The sequence below is a fragment of the Hippoglossus hippoglossus genome, chromosome 7, assembly GCF_009819705.1.
Source record: "Hippoglossus hippoglossus isolate fHipHip1 chromosome 7, fHipHip1.pri, whole genome shotgun sequence".
Classification (NCBI taxonomy): Eukaryota; Metazoa; Chordata; class Actinopteri; order Pleuronectiformes; family Pleuronectidae; genus Hippoglossus; species Hippoglossus hippoglossus.
The window spans coordinates 7,480,027-7,497,110 of NC_047157.1; the positions used below are offsets into that span (position 1 = coordinate 7,480,027).

The 17,084-nt window shown below is 42.1% G+C and overlaps 1 protein-coding gene across 9 annotated transcripts in view; it reads right to left on the reverse strand.

The window, feature by feature from the left end:
- agrn (agrin) overlaps nucleotides 1-17,084 on the reverse strand; it is a 248,933-nt gene that overhangs the window by 187,852 nt on the left and 43,997 nt on the right. For 7 of the 9 annotated variants that reach the window (XM_034591667.1, XM_034591668.1, XM_034591666.1 and 4 more), the window contains exon 3: nucleotides 946-966. The exons of the other annotated variants lie outside the window; for them this stretch is intronic. In XM_034591667.1, the coding sequence (XP_034447558.1) occupies nucleotides 946-966 (21 nt within the window). The remainder of the gene's footprint in view (nucleotides 1-945; nucleotides 967-17,084) is intronic. 9 annotated transcript variants of the gene reach the window in all.

Below are 17,084 nucleotides of genomic sequence, written 5' to 3' on the forward strand. Positions count from 1 at the left end.
TTCCTGACAAGCAGAAGTTGGTGTAGACCAAAACAGAGCAAAAAGGAGAGAAAACCTTGGATTCAAATAATTTTTGGTGTTACAGGTTTAAGTAGCAAATGACTGCCAGTATGTTAGCCAAAACATCCTTCGTAAAAAGGGAGTATTGAGTTTATTTTTGATAGATTGTGAATTTACTCCATCCTCAAGAGGCCAAAAACATCTATGTAAAAAATTAAAATGAACTAGCATTTTGTATGATTATTATTAATTTCACATTTATAATGATTTGACACAATACAATCATATAATTAGCTACCTAACATGACATCCATTTGTGGTTCTATAATTTGTCGACACACCGGTGGCATAGCTGTGATAAATTGAACACTGCAGCTCTAATTACATCACAGCAAATTACATGCATATAGAATGTATGAAATTAAAGACCCCTGCCGTTAATTCTGTCAGCAAGTACAGCTATCAAGCAGAGAACAGGAGAAGCCAAGGGGCTTTCATCTCCAAATTTCATGCAGGTAAATTGTACCCAGTCATAAACCTCACAATATTCCTTTAAAGTGTGCATTCTATTAAACTTGCATACTTATCATAGAAGTCCCATACTTCATTAAATCAGGCACACACACTACTTCATACCATTGACGTTTGTGTGTGTGTGTGTGTGTGTGTGTGTGTGTGTGTGTGTGTGTGTGTGTGTGTGTGTGTGTGTGTGTGTTTGTGTGTGCGCGCGCATGGCATTGATCCTCAAGTTCACAAGCTCAGTGATTTATGCCTCCATGAGAATGCTTTAGATTTTATCTGATCTTATCCGATGAACCATTTAACCAACTATGTAGCAGGACACAAATTCCAATAAAGTTTGCTCCTTTTTGATCAGGTCACATGATGATTAAACACGTAGCAAAAGAAGCAAAGGGGGGAAGTTTGGGAAAAGCAAGCGCTTACCTGCAATGATATATTTGTGAGCTTTGCAAGCAAAGGGCGGGGGGAAAAGAAGGAGGAAAACAGGTTAGTTTGCAAAAAAAGTCACACGATAGCCATAAGAATATTTTTGAAAAAAGATAAAAAGAGAGAGGTGAATAGGCCTGGGATGAATGAGTGATAGGAAGTAGATTAAAGAGGAGGATGAGGAGGAGGACAGTCTTTTTCCCATGTAACAATCAGTGTCACTAGCAAAACTATTTGAAGCAAACGTACAGTATGTCAACAATCACTTCCATCTTCCATCTATTCAGAATACAGCTGAGGTAAAGAAATGCGAGACATTATGAAAATGTGTTGTAATATGCACAAAACGTTGGACCTCATAGTGGACCACAGTCTACATTTTAAATTAAACGGCCTAAAGCCCTGAAGCACGAACAAAGTAGGACAATGATGTGGATAGTACCTTCACAAAACCACCCTATGAAACACAGACAGATACACACACACACAGCCACACACAGGCCTGTCAATTTACTGTTTGTCCAGCTGATACAGACTGAGGGTGCACAGGAGAGGCTCATCAATAAAACATGGACCGGTCCGAGAAAAAACTAGGAGCTATTTACCAGAGAATAAAACAGAAACCACAGAGTTCCTCCATCGATTGTTTTAACCAGGAACCCACGCAGACAGCCTGTCTGTGCTCTGTATAGCTCAGCTCATTCTGCACAGAGATACTTATTGGCATCAAATCAAATTGTCTTAATAAAATGTTGTTCAATGCTAAGGCTGAAGGGACTTTGGATTTCAGGTATGTAGGTAGCCTAGGAAAGCTAAAACTAACATAGTGCTGTATATCATTTCATAGATTCTTGAAGATGATCGTGTTCAGTTTATTGTGAAACTGATTTTGAGAGGTGTTGAATCAACTGTAGGATAATCTATAATTGGAATTGCTGCTTGACTGTATTGAAAAGTATACGCTCACACACACACACACACACACACACACACACACACACACACACACACACACACACACACACACACACACACACACACACACACACACACACACACACACACACACACACACACACACACACACACACAGGTTTAATACGGTTTGCATTGACTTCCATTCATTGTGGACAGCCTAACAAAAATCTCACCCCTAACCTTAAATAATCTTTTGCCTCATTAAGACCAGGCTTTGGTCGCCATGAGGTGTACTGATCCGGACAAGGTCAGAGTGTATAATGAAAAAGGTCCTCGAGAGGTAACAAAACAGCAAACACAAACGGACCCTGTCCTGCTTTTCAGATTGTTAGCCACCTTGGTAAAGATTCCCGCTGCTACAACATATGTAAGAACAAAATATTTTATAAGACAAATGAGCAGGAGAAACCTACCAAGACAAAGCAGTATGCAGTGAGCAAAAAAGCTACAGACACAAGTTGGTTTTAAAAAACACACACACACACACACACACACACACACACAGAAAAGCACTCAAAGGTCTGACATGATGACCTCAATGTAAAATTTATGAACTGATGTTGATTTTGATTTTTTAAATCAGTCATCAAAATGTCAGAGCAAACTGGTTTACTCAAATGTTGAGCTTTTGTTGCTTTGTAAGTTAAACTGAAGCTACAGTATTTATTTTGGCCTTTACATTACACCCCCCGATATGTTTATTTAATTTGACATTAGACGAATTACTGTCAGCAAAGCTGTTAACTCAGATCATTTTTCTTTTAAAGTTGTAAGTAGGTCTCTGACCTTTTGCTCTTGTGTTATTACAGCATTTCAGACAGCTGCATTTGTGTGAACAGTCAAGACGTGTGTGTTCACTTGGAGTTAAACCGGCTCATTGAAAAAAAAAGCCACCACCAGGGAAGAGGCTGTTTCATTACGCTGCTCCACCACCACCACCCTTTCCCTAATAACAGTCAGCTACGAAAGAAAAAATCTACGAGTAGCTCCACACTAAAACCTCACGCCCCGAATAAACAGGTGTTTTGATGGGTTTTGTCCCGGGGCGGGTATTAGCCGAGTGTCAGCTCTCCTCCTCTGTTCCACCCTCTTGCCTTTTCTCTCATCCTGCTTTCTCTCCTCTCGTCTTGATCCTCATTATTCCGGACTGGAGTCTTTGGGGGAGCAAATGGTCTATTATCCAAAGATGGAGCTTAAGACAACTTAAAGCTTTGGAGGAGTGGCTATTTATTTGGGTTGAAAGACGGGGAGAGAAGGAGGGAGTGTGTGTCTGGCCTGGCGTTCCCATATCACTTAGGTTAATGTGATTAAGGGTGAGCGAGAAGGGGGGGGGGGGGGTTGGGTTCATTTAGCTCAGAGCATGTTAGTTCTAAGTGATTCATGTCAGAGAGAGTCTGGGGGTGGGGGGGATGTCGGTCACAGGACTTCCTTTAACACACACACACACACACACACACACACACACACACACACACACACACACACACACACACACACACACACACACACACACACACACACACACACACACACACACACACACACACACACACACACACACACACAATAATGGGTGTGTGCTTTAGCGCCTGGTACCAAAATTAGTACACATGAATGCGCCCACACAAATGCTCACTGGTGCCACCCAAGGTTTTGAAATTAACAGAGTTCTCGTTATTCAACTTCACCGTACTCGCTTTTTTTCATGTAGCTGTCAAACGTTCCTGCTCCAGTGCAGTTCCATACGCCTGTGAGCCTCCGTAAAAGGCAGGACAGCTTATGACCGAGTGACTCTTTCCCGTTAGTTCTGTGGCAGAAGATGTGTATGTTTTCTGCTGTCCTGATGTCAATGGGGAGCTCGTTCCACCATTTGGGAGCCAGTGATTTTGTGGAGTGGCTAGCTCGCAGTGAGGGAGCAACAAGCCGATTGGCAGATGCAGAGCGAAGTGGGCGGGCTGGGGTTTAAGGTTTGACCATGTCCTGGATGTAGACTGGACCCGATCCTTTCGCAGCACGGTACACAAGTACTTGTGTCTTGAAGCGGATACAGGCAGCTACTGGCATTATTCTCAAATTTTAAAGATCTCAAAAAGTGAACGAACACACACAGAGATACAAGACAATCTGGTCTAAACTTTCAAAAACAAACTGTGTCACATGAGCTGCTGTTTCTCTTAATGCTGTTCTCTCTAACTGTGAACACACTGTGAGCACACATGAAGACTCCAGTCAAATATGTTGTGTGTTTGTGTGGAAGGAGGTCTTTGTTTGCAGCTCAGCTGTATACTGACTGCATAAAGAAAAAAAAGAGAGAGAGACCCCCCTCCTCTGAGAATACTGTCCCCTCTCAATAAGACTTCCTGGGAAAAAAAGCAGGATTTTACAGACAGGAAGAAAAATGTGTCATCCCTCCCTTCCCCTCTCTGGCTCTATTGTACACTTTTAAATACCTCCCTCTGTTTTACATTGGTCGAGGCTTTTAGGGGGGAAAAGACTATTTGCAGAGCAGCAGTAAAAGTCTGTGATTGCAATTGTCAACCTGCTTAAAATGCTTAATAGCAGGAAACCATTTTATATTTCAGAATATATTATATCTCAACTTTACAAAAGTCTTTACAAAGTCAACCCCCTCTCCACATACTGCTAACCCTCCAATACTTTCACAGACGGTCCAGTTGTGAACTACTTGTGGACGTCATCAGGGGGAATGAAAGCCGCCTTTTTAGATTCCTGAATCAAAAGGGACGTATGGGAGCTTCAGGCAACATGTGTGAGCCTGGACTGGGGAGCCTTTAGGTCAGCCACTAACACAGCCAAGGACTGGCAGATTTCTAAAGCACTTGGACCAGCCACTGCATTTTCACACGCACAACACGGTGGGTTGTAAAAAGTCCTATCAGTTTCCAGCTGTGCGCTGTATACAGCCCTTTCACTGTCCCCTCCTTTTCTCCAACACTTGGATAAATAGTGGCTGAGAAATGGGCCACAGGGTGAGAGCAGAAAAAGGAGGGAAGGATCCCTTCGGTACTTGTTTACCTCATACAACACATCCTTCATGTCGCCCCAGTTTATGTGGCCCTTGGTGGACTTTGCCAAACAACTGCTCGCCAGAAGGAAAAGCAAAGCTCCCATTGCTTATCTTCATTATGGTGGAATTGTCTCAGCGGACAGGAAATGAGGCTTGTGCTGCAGAGGCCAAGCGGAATGAGATCCACCAGCTCTGTCTAACCTCATTCAGCCATCATTTGGTATTTCTACTCATTAGATATAGTGGCGGGTGGGCGTTGGATCACGGTGTCAAGCATTTAAACGAGTTTATCTGCAGTAGATACCGATGAGAAGTGTATGACTGTGTCCGTAGAGAATCGGCTGAGGTTAACTCTCAGAGCACAGCAGCTATAGATTTCATAATGAGCCATTTTCATATGCAGCATCGTGATTATGTATAAGAGAAGCTAGAAATGCAAAGAGGGTTTCATTTCACTCAAGCAGAATCTTTTCACAACAGTGTAATTTCACGCCATGCAAATCTGCAGCTCCTCTGTGGGCCTGTGCCTGCCTTGATTAAATTTAGTGCAAGGGGAAAGAACACATCCCCAAAGCAAATTTCAAAATAGACAGTCAGGACAGACTCGAAAAGCCACTGCTGTGAGCAAAATAAACTGAAATATGAAGTGAGATTTTCTAGCTTTGCTCGGTGCTGTTGTGCATGTCTTTACTGACCCTAAGATACAGGCTACATCCATGCTACTGCATTTCATTTCGTCCGAGTTTTAGAGACGCTTAAACGGAAAGGTTTGGAAATGCTGCTGGCCCCGTTTTAGTTTGAAAACGCCGGTGCAGCATTTTAGTCTGGATGGGCAGAAATGGAGACTGTTGTAAACGCTTGTGTGGACAGAGATTGCTTTAGTTTTCGAAATAAAATGTAGTAAGTATGGATGTTGGCATAGTCTGGCATCAGACACACTCACCAAAAGCCAACAAAAAGACAGAAGCTTTCCTGATGAATGAAAACATTTGACTCTCCAGATGCCCCGAGGACTCCTCTCTTTTTACAACTCATCATGGAGATACCAGGAATTCAGCTCCATATTAGGGAGTGCGCATTATCCTTCTGCTGACAATGGGGCCTTGAACCCTTCCTCCTACTCCCAGTCTGACAGTCTATGTCTGTCTCCATTCAGGCCCTGCAGCAGTTGTGTTGCCTTGACTGCACTGAAATATCAAAGGTGCAAACTGCTGCAATTTGGCAGGGGGGGGTCCTCAAAACATCTTCTAATATGTAAATGAAAACAAGTAGCTAGGCGGGACAGAGCTGAGGTTTAATGTACTCCGTCTACCCACTTTACACACACATCCCAGTTTGGTTGTTTTGCTGACTGAAACCAAAGGGATTTTGCGATTTTCCGGTTGTGTTTCCATTTCGGTGTGGAGTGAAAGCTTTTTTTTTTTTTTTTAAACATGAAAGTGTTAGTGTAGATAGAAGTTTGTTAGAGCATGTAAATGTAATTTTTCACACGAGGTCCCAAAGCAAAACTCTTTTTAGAAAACATGTTTAACACCAATTTCAAAAATGTTTTAAACCCTATCCTTTATATTTACGCTCTGCATGGCTGGTCATCATGGGGAACTCCAAGCTCTAGCGTTGATATTAGGTTCATACAACTTTGGCGAGGCATGAAGGTGAGGTTTATAAACTGGCAATGTCTCAATACATCTGTGTTGCCTATGAGCTGTTACTGACACTCACTTTCATCTAATGGCCTTTGTTGTTAAGCGTAGCCAGCGGCTGACTAGGTGGTTGAGAAACAATGCCAATTTCATACAACTCTTGCAATTGTACTTGAAGCATTTTTGACATTAGTCAAATGATCATTTTTGAATGGCCTCAGACATCCCTGAGCAGCTGATTAAAATAGACAATCCACAAAAAACACACTGACCACAAAGAGTTCCGAAGAGAAAGTGAACCAGAGCTTTTAAGAGGACACTACATCACTCCAAAAAGTGCCATCTCATATTAGGCTTGTCAGGTCTTGGCTGTGGCAGCTAATGAATCCTTTCTCCCTGATGTATTCATCAAATGGATCAGGATCATGAGTCCACTGCTAAACGCAGGCTTGGCATGAACGAGCCGTCCAAGTGGCCCCGCTGTGTAATTCAACCAAGCAATTAATGTCGGCCTGGTCAAAGTCAAAAAGACACACGGAAATGAAAAGTACTGAAGACATTCATAAAACAATGAGTCTGTCCAGTCATGCTTCCCAGTGCCACTGATGACATCCCTGAATCCTCTGCCCATCCCATTTTTTCCGTGCATGGTGTCCACCCTCCGCCTCTTCCCTTTAGATCCTATCAGAATCACAACCTTTTCCCCTTTTAGCAGAATAAAGAGAGCCCTTAATGGCTCCTAAAGCTCTCACTATTAAAGGAAATTACTTTTAATTTGGCCAATTAACAAGCTAGTGATTTCATCAGCAGAGCGAGAGATTTCTGGAATAAGACAGCAAGCATTACAGTGAGGAAAAATGAGAGGACGACTGGGACCACCAGCTATCCCATGATCCACTTGGGATATTGCACAGGGGTGTAATTATTAAGAACACATAAACAGAAGAGCAGAACATCCAATCATGAGAGAAGAGGGATCTAAACCTGATGAAGAACACAGGCTGGAGTGATTAAGTGGCAGACAGAGGACGTGCTGAGGACAGTAACTGAGAAGTGTAACGTCCTTGGCTGCTGATGGGTACAGGCATCCTGCAGATGAGGGATATTAGAATGTGATTCATGTCCACACACTCGCAGAGTAGACTGCAAGATCGGTGTGCTGGTTAATGAAGGAGCAGCATGGTGCATCTAAAAGGCAAATGTCGACTGACACTCCGGTCAGGATTCTTATCACAGGAAATTGGTCAAGAAAGTGAGTCACACCCAAAATGTCAGAGACCTTTGCTAACATCTGGCTTTTGTCTGCAATGGGAATAGATACAATCAGCTTTTAGTCCCGGGTCAAATGACTCCGCAGTAGACCAATCGGCAGAGATGGAAATTAGACCCCTGGGTGAACATGGTAATTCAGCAAGACAGCGTGGTGTGAGAGTGCCTCCATTTTTGGTGTGTGTACGTAACATCGAACATGACGCACCAGGGAAAAACTCAAAGGTAAACTCTTCTACTGGCAATGGGAAACGAGTGGATCACTCTTTTTAATGTGTTTACCTGTGTTTAAAAAACCTTTAATCTATTTAGCATGTCGTAGTGCAAAGCTACGATGCAGTCGCTGCACATCTCCTAACTTGACTGGAGAATTCTTGCTAATCATATATGATTGGCACAAACTAAACATTTTTGTTAATCAATACATCTTTTAACTTATTAGTCTTTCATAAACAAAAGTGCAACACTTTTCAACTTTTCAAATATGATTTGTTGTTTTTCCCTGTTTTATATCTATAGGTCATGGACGAATCAATATGATGAATGGATCGAGTTGTGAACGCAAAAACTGTTGCACCTTACATAACTCCTACAATTACATGATTAGATTTTTCGCAAACAAGTGAAAACACCTTTAGTGATCAATTGAAATCTTTTCACAGAACAAATTAATGCTTTATGTTTGATGACTTCTCAAATTGGTATTTGAGTATTGTCCCTTAAAACGTACCTTAACTATTAAAACCAGTGTAACTGCAGTTGAAACTGACCTTTTTCCTAAACCACAGACATTCTCTGAGGATGAATGTATACGGACTTACTGAGATGGACATTTCCTGAATTGTACCAACTTTTAATACCACGCATTGTTTGTACTTTCAAATGAATTCATCGCCGCCCTGTCTGAAGCCCAAACGACAGGTCATTAATATCCATAAATGTCAGGGTCTTTAGTCATTAGACATTGTCTCTCTTTTCTCCAATAGAAAAACAGAATGGGACGTGGACAAAGCTCCTGTTTTTGTCTTGTGTGGGCCAAGATAAAGCACCGAGTGAAAAGGTTACCATCCATCTTCATCCGCCTGGCATGTGCTTTAGTTACTCCTGCCCTCAATGTAGCCTGTGTTTTTTTTTTGTTCGCTCTGTCTGTGTGTGTGTGCGTGCCCGCTATAGTGAGGTTAATGAAGTGCATCCACCTTGCTTCCGCCCCAAAATGAGAGACTTCATTAAGCAGTCTAGTGACTCGTTGCAACTTGGTCCTGGTAATACAGATGACATTCATAGATATATACACTCTGGACAATGACAGCGATGCCCGCAGATGTCCACAAACACATCCATTTAGTCCTGCTCAGAGAAATCCCTGACATCCCTTGTGTGGAATGCATCTCCCTAAATGTCTGAGTATTCCTGGATTGCGGGGAGAAGTGGGGAGTGTGTTCCCTGCTAACTCGCTGTTCTTACTGACACCAGGTCAGTCTGACCATAACTGACGTGGAGCATTTGATAATCATCGTAAAGCAGGAGGAACCATCCCACAATAGTGATATCAGCATCATGTCCTTTATTTCCTCTCCCTCGCCACTGTCTTTCTTTCCCCCACTCCCTTTCTCTCTCTCTCTCTCTCTCTCTCTCTCCGCTGTCTCTGTCCCTCCACATCCTTTCATCTCAACCTCCAACGCGTTTCAGGACGCAATCGTCTTAAGTGTTCCAGCTGACAATAAGAGCTGATGAGAAACCTTCCTGTAAGCGTTGGCTGGCTAAGGTAAGCTCCTGATCCACCCCACGCTGCATACAAATGCGGGGAGCTCATCCGTGCCTTCTCTTGTCCTCCTTCTTATTCTGGATGGTTCTACACAGTTAATTGACTGCACAACAAAACTCCTTTCCTCAATTTAAAACCAAGAAGCATCATACAATTTTTTTCTTATATATATATATATATCCAATTTACCTACTTTAGGAGCTGAGGCAGGCTTTTAAGACATTTTCTTTCTGCTATAAAAAAAACTACTTAAAGATGACTGATCTCCATTATGTTCTTAATGCTTGATTGTATTTCCAATGTATCCAATTTCACTAAAAGAAGAAACATACTCGTGGTCAGTGACTATATTAATATTCACATACAGTACATCCCTCACTCTAATCTTTCCCCACCCCCCCTTTAAGAGCAGGTCACTGCATATGATAGAATGTATCAACCCCCAAAGGCAAGACGTGGCTGACTCAGCATAACTCTGCCATAATCCTCTCAGCTCAGGACATTGGTTCAGCTATATCATCGAAGATAAAGGGCATCATAGGTTGCTGCGATCATGAGAATATGAAAACCCAATCTGTGAAAGTAAAAAGGGATTATCCTCCTGCAGCTCATGAGAAGTTGGACTTGGAGGTTATTGATTTTTCGATCTTACATGAACAGTCTTCATTAATTTGTCCAAACTAGCTGTCAGATTCCAAACTAGCAGCAATATGCAGCCTCCAAGCTGCTCAGAGTGTGAGTTCGCCTGTAGACAAGTCACTGCACCCAGATCCTCAATGCTGACGAAACCTGCAAGCATTGCACGTGAATAATAGCTCACACTGACAACTGTGGTTGACAGAGGATGTGACATGAGCAAAACTAATGACACCTAAGACAGATTGACGATTGCTGATGACTGTATCGTGATGAAATTATAGTTACTTGATGCCGCCATCTGTGAGTCAATCTTGGCAGTGCCTCCTCTTACTCAGCCATGTGGCATAAAACAAAGGTTAAGTGCCAGGAAACAAAGAAACAACTGTAGTTAATCATTCTTTACACGCCCATTAATGTTTCTTACTTAATGAGTGACTTCAACGTCAAATACAAAGATGCTGTAACTTCATTTTTGTGCCAAGTGAGAGTTTCAATATTTCATCTGCTGAGCAATACTCCAAAAAGAAAATGATTACATTACACAGCGTAAAAGAGAAGGATAAACCAATCCACCAGCTGATTTATGTGCACAATGTGTGCTTACTAATAAACCTGCTATTACTGCTGTGGCAGTTGAGCTGTGCCCTCCAACTCCAGTTTTACAGGAGCAGTTTTGACGAGAGACTCAATCTTGGAAAACCAGAGGAAAACTGGTCACAGCATTAACTGAGAACAGCACAGTTTCATTTACAAGGACAAGGTGACAGAGACAGAGGTTAAGATTTCGCCCATAAGATGAAAACAGCTGAGCTCAGTGTATTTGTCCATGACGACACTGAGAGCAATAGTTCGGTTCAAGCTAGTGTATGGATTGATCACGATCATCGATTTCCTCTCTGACGGATGAAGTTAGCCAATGTGAATGTGGTGAAAAAGTCATGTCTTGACTTTCTTCTAACCTCCACAGGACAAATCGAATACTTATGTGTGCAGTAATGAACCCTTAGTAGGCTTTAGTTATTCATTACTTTTAAAAGAAAAACATAGAACTCATACTTTCTGCACTGTGATCAGAGGAAATAATTTCTTTATTTGAAATTCATTTTTAAAAGGCGGGCAGAGAGCTTGACGTTAATTAGAAAGAACACGAGGACTTGATGTGACTTGATGACATGGAGATTATTTGAAATGAAAATGACCTTGTGGAATATGCTTTCCATTTTTTGCAAGGCTGAGTGTGTTACATTTACATATAATTAGGTTTAATTCATTTTAGTGATTTCTGATGCCAGTATTCCAGCATAGAGGAGATTCTTTACAATTCCCTGGACAGTCAAAAAACTGAAAATCCTTTCCATAGACTAAACGGTAGTCAAGGAGTTTATATGTATCTACAAGCTAGCTCAGCAGGTTTTGCAGACAAAGCTTGCACCATCACCTGCAATGGCACTAAAAAGAAGATGTGTAGAATAGAACAACTAGATTCGAAATAATCTCTGTTTTATTTTAATTATTTTAGTTTTTCTCCCTCAACAAATCGGTACAACTGTCTGAAGCATGTTTTACCCACAGACCTCATTCACGGCATTTGAACCAAATCTCAAGTCACAATTGCTTTTCAGCTGAGCTAAGAAAAGAAATTTAGGGAGTCCAAACCAGACCTCACATGACCAGCCTCTTGTATAATGGACGAGGAGACGAGTGTATAACAGTCTAATTGGCTCTGGGTGGATTTAATTACTTCACAGAATGGTCATGTCACAAACCCTTTATTAAATGCTGTAATCAACATGCTGCCACATAAACTAAGTCTCTGATGTGGTGCTCAAAAGTCATGCCTCCAAGTGTGTGTGTGTGTGCATGCGTGCGTGCGTGCGTGCGTGCGTGCGTGCGTGCGTGCGTGCTCTTGTACAGCTGTCTTTGTGAGGACCAGTTTGAGCCTGCAACCTACGGAGTGAGGACATTTTGGGAAAGTGAGGACCTTTTGGCCGGTCCTCACTTTGTGACCCCCCCCCCTTTAATGGACTGTTTGGGGGTTAAGACTTTGTTTTAGGGTTAGGGTTAGAATTAGGTTTAGGTTAAGGGTTAGGCATTTAGTTTGGAGGGTTAGGGTAAGGTGCTAGGGAATACATTATGCCAATGAGTGTCCTCACTAAGACAGCTGTACAAACGTGTGTGTGTGTGTGCGCGCGCACGCGCTTCCCTTATCCCTTACACTATCATCAAGCAGGTGTGCAGACAGGCACTATCTGATCTAGTTGTACTGATCAATTGAGGCTGAAAGCCTTGAGATGTTTTGTCAGGGAGAGAATGGGTCAGGTAACTTTCTGCTGCAACAGTAACGTCTCTGGGATTGATGAGCGTCTGGTCAGCTCGTTCTTTCACATGGCTTCGCTGCGAATAGGTCTGCAACCTCTATGTTCATTTTCAATTTCCGAGGGACGTTTACAATTGCAGACCTTCAACCGGTTCGAGCATTGAAATGTGTGATGTAGCACAAAGATGTAAACAGACAACACTATCTGAAATTCAAATTCAAATCATGTAAAACAGACAAAGGCGGCACCAGTGAATGTTTTGCTTGAGGGATGATCAATCAATCAATTATCAAAAGTGTTAATTTATTTTCTCCTGGTTGACTGCAATTAATCAACTAATCATTTCAGCACAAATTTATTCATTGCTTTGTTATTTTCAGTCACAGTGAGTCAAGCTGAAATATATAATCTTCTCTTCACGCTGCGTACCGCTGTCATGTCCTGTGTCCATGCTTGTAATACACAGTCAGGTGTGTGTAAACCATGAGATACACACTTACTAACATATTATTTGTCATTGTCAATTAATCTGCAAATTATTTTCTAAAGTAATCAAGTGGCGTTTCAGTGAAGGAAATGTAGTTGTTAATACTTTTATCTGACAAACAGTCCAAAACCCACATTTCATTTGAAAGATTAAGTAGCCTGCATTGGAGAAGCTGGAACCAGAGAGTGTTGAGGATTTTTGTAATGCTGCCATATATCGAATTTAATTGATCCAACTCTCACCTCAACGCAAAAAAATACATTTACAGAAAATCGAGTTTGGTATTACCTTCCTGCTGTACACTACATCCATGGAAATAATCTCTCAGGAGTAAATGTGGTTTATTGTGACCTGAACAAAACCTCAAGAAAAACCCTCAATAATAACAGTTTTGGTTGGAGATTACACAAGTGAATTTCATAGAGTCAAATTCATGTGTCTTGGGTTTTTCATATCAACTTCTCTTATTAAGGGGAGTCTATAGAGACAATATGAAATAAAGGCAGGATGAAGTGTTAACCCATGGTCATAAAAAATGGATTGACTGGATAAATCTTCCACTCTAGTGACCCAATCTCTACCTTGAACAACTCCTGTATGGATTAAATAACAGCAACACTGGAGCACCAAATGAATCTGTTGAAGCCACAGTTGGAGAGGATACAGTATAAATCCAGAGCTGGCATCAGGCCGCACTGTGACAGACCACAGCCTTATTTAACATCCATTAGCTTCCCAGCATTTACGCCCATCAGCAGCAGCAGCAGCCCAGGAATAGGAGCAATTCACTTGTCTCTACTGGCTCCACTTCCAGCTGTTTGAAAAGTAAGAGAGAGGCAGACTTGAAGAGAGAGAGAATACTATTCTGAACAAACATCTGGGTTGGCACCGAGGGTCATTTCCCCAATTCCCCTGAACCTCAAAGTGTGATATGCTGCAACTGTCCAATACAACAGTGCTGACTGATGAGACTTACCCTGTTAGGTGACAAAATAAAAACACGAGGACAGTTTCACTACATCTCCCACAATCCTCTGCTTTAATTCAATCGGTGGAATAACGTGGTTTAGTGTGGCATGTGAATGAGGGCCTGGCTCCAAAGTCTGCTTCACACAGATAATTCAATTAAGATGTACAAGAGGTGGAAAAGGGTCAGAGAGGACAGTCGGGATGTGTTTCTACTGTGTGCACATGTTGGATGGGGGTATTACCCTGAGGAACACCTAATACACACTACACACACACACACCAGCACACACACACACCAGCCAGCGAGCCCTGTTGCCCCAGTATTTTTGGGCTTCCCTCCAATTTTATGTCAGTAACTCGCTCCCATCTTCCCAGCGCTCTGAGCAAACAACAATGGCCACCTATGTTCCCAGAGGGAGAGCAAGGGATGCTGCTAGGACCCTGCTTTCCGTACACACACACACACACACACACACACACACACACACACACACACACACACACACACACACACACCTTGGCTGACATGACAAGGTCCACATAGTGAAGTAATGTGCTTGTTGGACCACATTTGCAGCAAGAAGTAAACTCTCCCAATATGACGTAACTTTACAGACAACAACTGTGAATGAGGAAAACAGAGAAAGGACACACACACACACACACACACACACACACACACACACACACACACACACACACACACACACACACACACACACACACACACACACACACACACACACACACACACACACACACACACACACCTCCACAGCCGGTCTTTCACGAGGTGAGATCTTTTTTTTATGGACTAGCCACAATAAAGAACACATACAACAACGCCATTGTAACCACATCAGGCGTTTTGTGTGGAGAGTTGTGGTGAGCAGGATGCTGAGGTTCTGTTCCGCGCACACGTCTTTGATTCAAGAGCAGACACAAAGCAAAGCGAAAGCGGAGCCGTCAGACTTTGAGAAAGAGGAGAAGTGGAATTCAGGGCAGGGCGGCTCTGCCGTGGCCATATGGTTAAGAGATTTTGTGAGTTGAGTTAGGTTGCATAGAAAGTGTCCACAGGGGGGAACAAAGGAGGAATTACACTTCAACTATCTACTAAAGCAGAAAGAGACAGGCTGCAGAGAGGAACACGTACAGGGACCGCACTAGAATCACTATGACGAACAATATATATTTATTATGTGATTGTTGTGAAGTTCTTGCTCAAAGCCCCCCATGGAGGTTAGTGGTCATGGCTTGTCACAGATCAGCAGGGGGGGCGACATCTTACTCAAGGACACTTCAGCAGGATGTATGTTTGATGACAGGAAGATTTACACCTTGGACATCTGCCTAAAAGCTGTGTCTCTTCCCAAGATGTCACGCCACCAGAGTAAAGCATAACTGGAGAATCTCAGCAACAAGATATTGACTACGTGCTGAAAGTGAAGTAAAAGCAAGCTGTATAAGTGCCAAAAGTATGTCACATTTAAGAGCAGTAGTTAATAGTTTGACAGTGTTTTACTGAGAAGCTTTCAAGCGACCACCTACTGCAGAAAAGGATGTGAGGCCAAAATAAATGTTTTTCTTTACATTTATGTTGAAGTCATTTGTATTCTCTAGGAAGTGATCTCAGGAGGCCGAAATTAAATATTCTATCAATTTTAAAATCGTCAAATCAGCCAAGAAGTAAGGAAGCCAAGAACTCATGTCAAAGCTTGTCAAAAAAATATTCACGGTGAGATTATTAACGTCAACTGGCATATTCTCTGTAAAGATTGATGGCCTTCATTGATACCAAAGACCTCGTCATCTTGTTCATTGTCAAGTGTGTGAATTTATTTCAGCAGCTTATAAAACGTTAATTGCACTGCTGTAAACCAAAGGTCCCTTAACTGTCAGGAGCCCATTTCAAATGGAAAAAGGTGTCCTTTAACTAATATTACATAAGAACAAGTCTCTGAGGAAGAGAAAGGTGAACTGCCGTCAGCTAAAACAACTCTCTACTGGAGGAGGGTGTAAGTTACTTCACATTTGGTATGTTTTCATCCACCTGTTTTGCAGTTTCAAGGTGTAATGTTTACTTTGAGTTGGGTTTGTGTGTACACCGGCACGCGCATCGGTAATAGTAGTATGGATGTAGCCTTGCAGTTGAAAGGTCAGATATTTCTTTAAAAAATATTTGCTAATTGTAATGAAAAGGATATGTGAAAAGGAAAAATTGGTTTATTGAAAAAGAAAGTTGAGTTTGTTATAGCTTTTTCAAATACCGCTCAGTTTCAGAACTTCAGTCTGCTCCTTCTGCTCTACAGAGAGCATTCATGTAACGCTTCCACTGTTACATAATGAAGTACGCAACCAGTCCAGACGGGGGCCCTTGTGTTGTTACTGGCTGATAGAAAACCCCACAGGGTGGATCACAGGAGAAATACATTGATTGAAGAAAACACAAATGACGTCTTGGGCAGGAAGCAGCGGCAGAGAGTCACTGATGCTCGGGCTAATTATGTAACCATGTCACATCATCCTTACATAAAAGTAGCTGATGGAAACAAACAATAACATTTCTGATTCAGCAACAGTGAATTGGAAACATTTTCTAATCATTACTAATTAAAGTTCTCGAACCAAATCCAATGTTTATAAATTCTGTTTTACAACCGGGTCGCTGTCACATCTGTTGGTGAAGAGGGGAAGAAGAAGAGAGGGAACGGTGGAAATCCACATCCATATCCGAGTGATTAGCTCTGAGGCTATGCCCATTAGGCAAATGCTGATTATTGGCTGCTCATTATTAGACTATTACGGCGTCATTAAAATGACATTATGAGCCCATTTTGTGTCAAGTGCTGTTAAACGCACACAAACCCATCAGCTCTGCATGAGAGAATTTTTTGCCCATAGGATTCACATAATCCAAAGAAAGAAAGAAAGAAAGAAGGGAGAGGGAGAGGGAGAGAGAGAGAGAGAGAGAGAGAGAGAGAGAGAGAGAGAGAGAAGGAATGTAGGTACAGGTTGACACAGGTTCAGCTTCAGACATGTA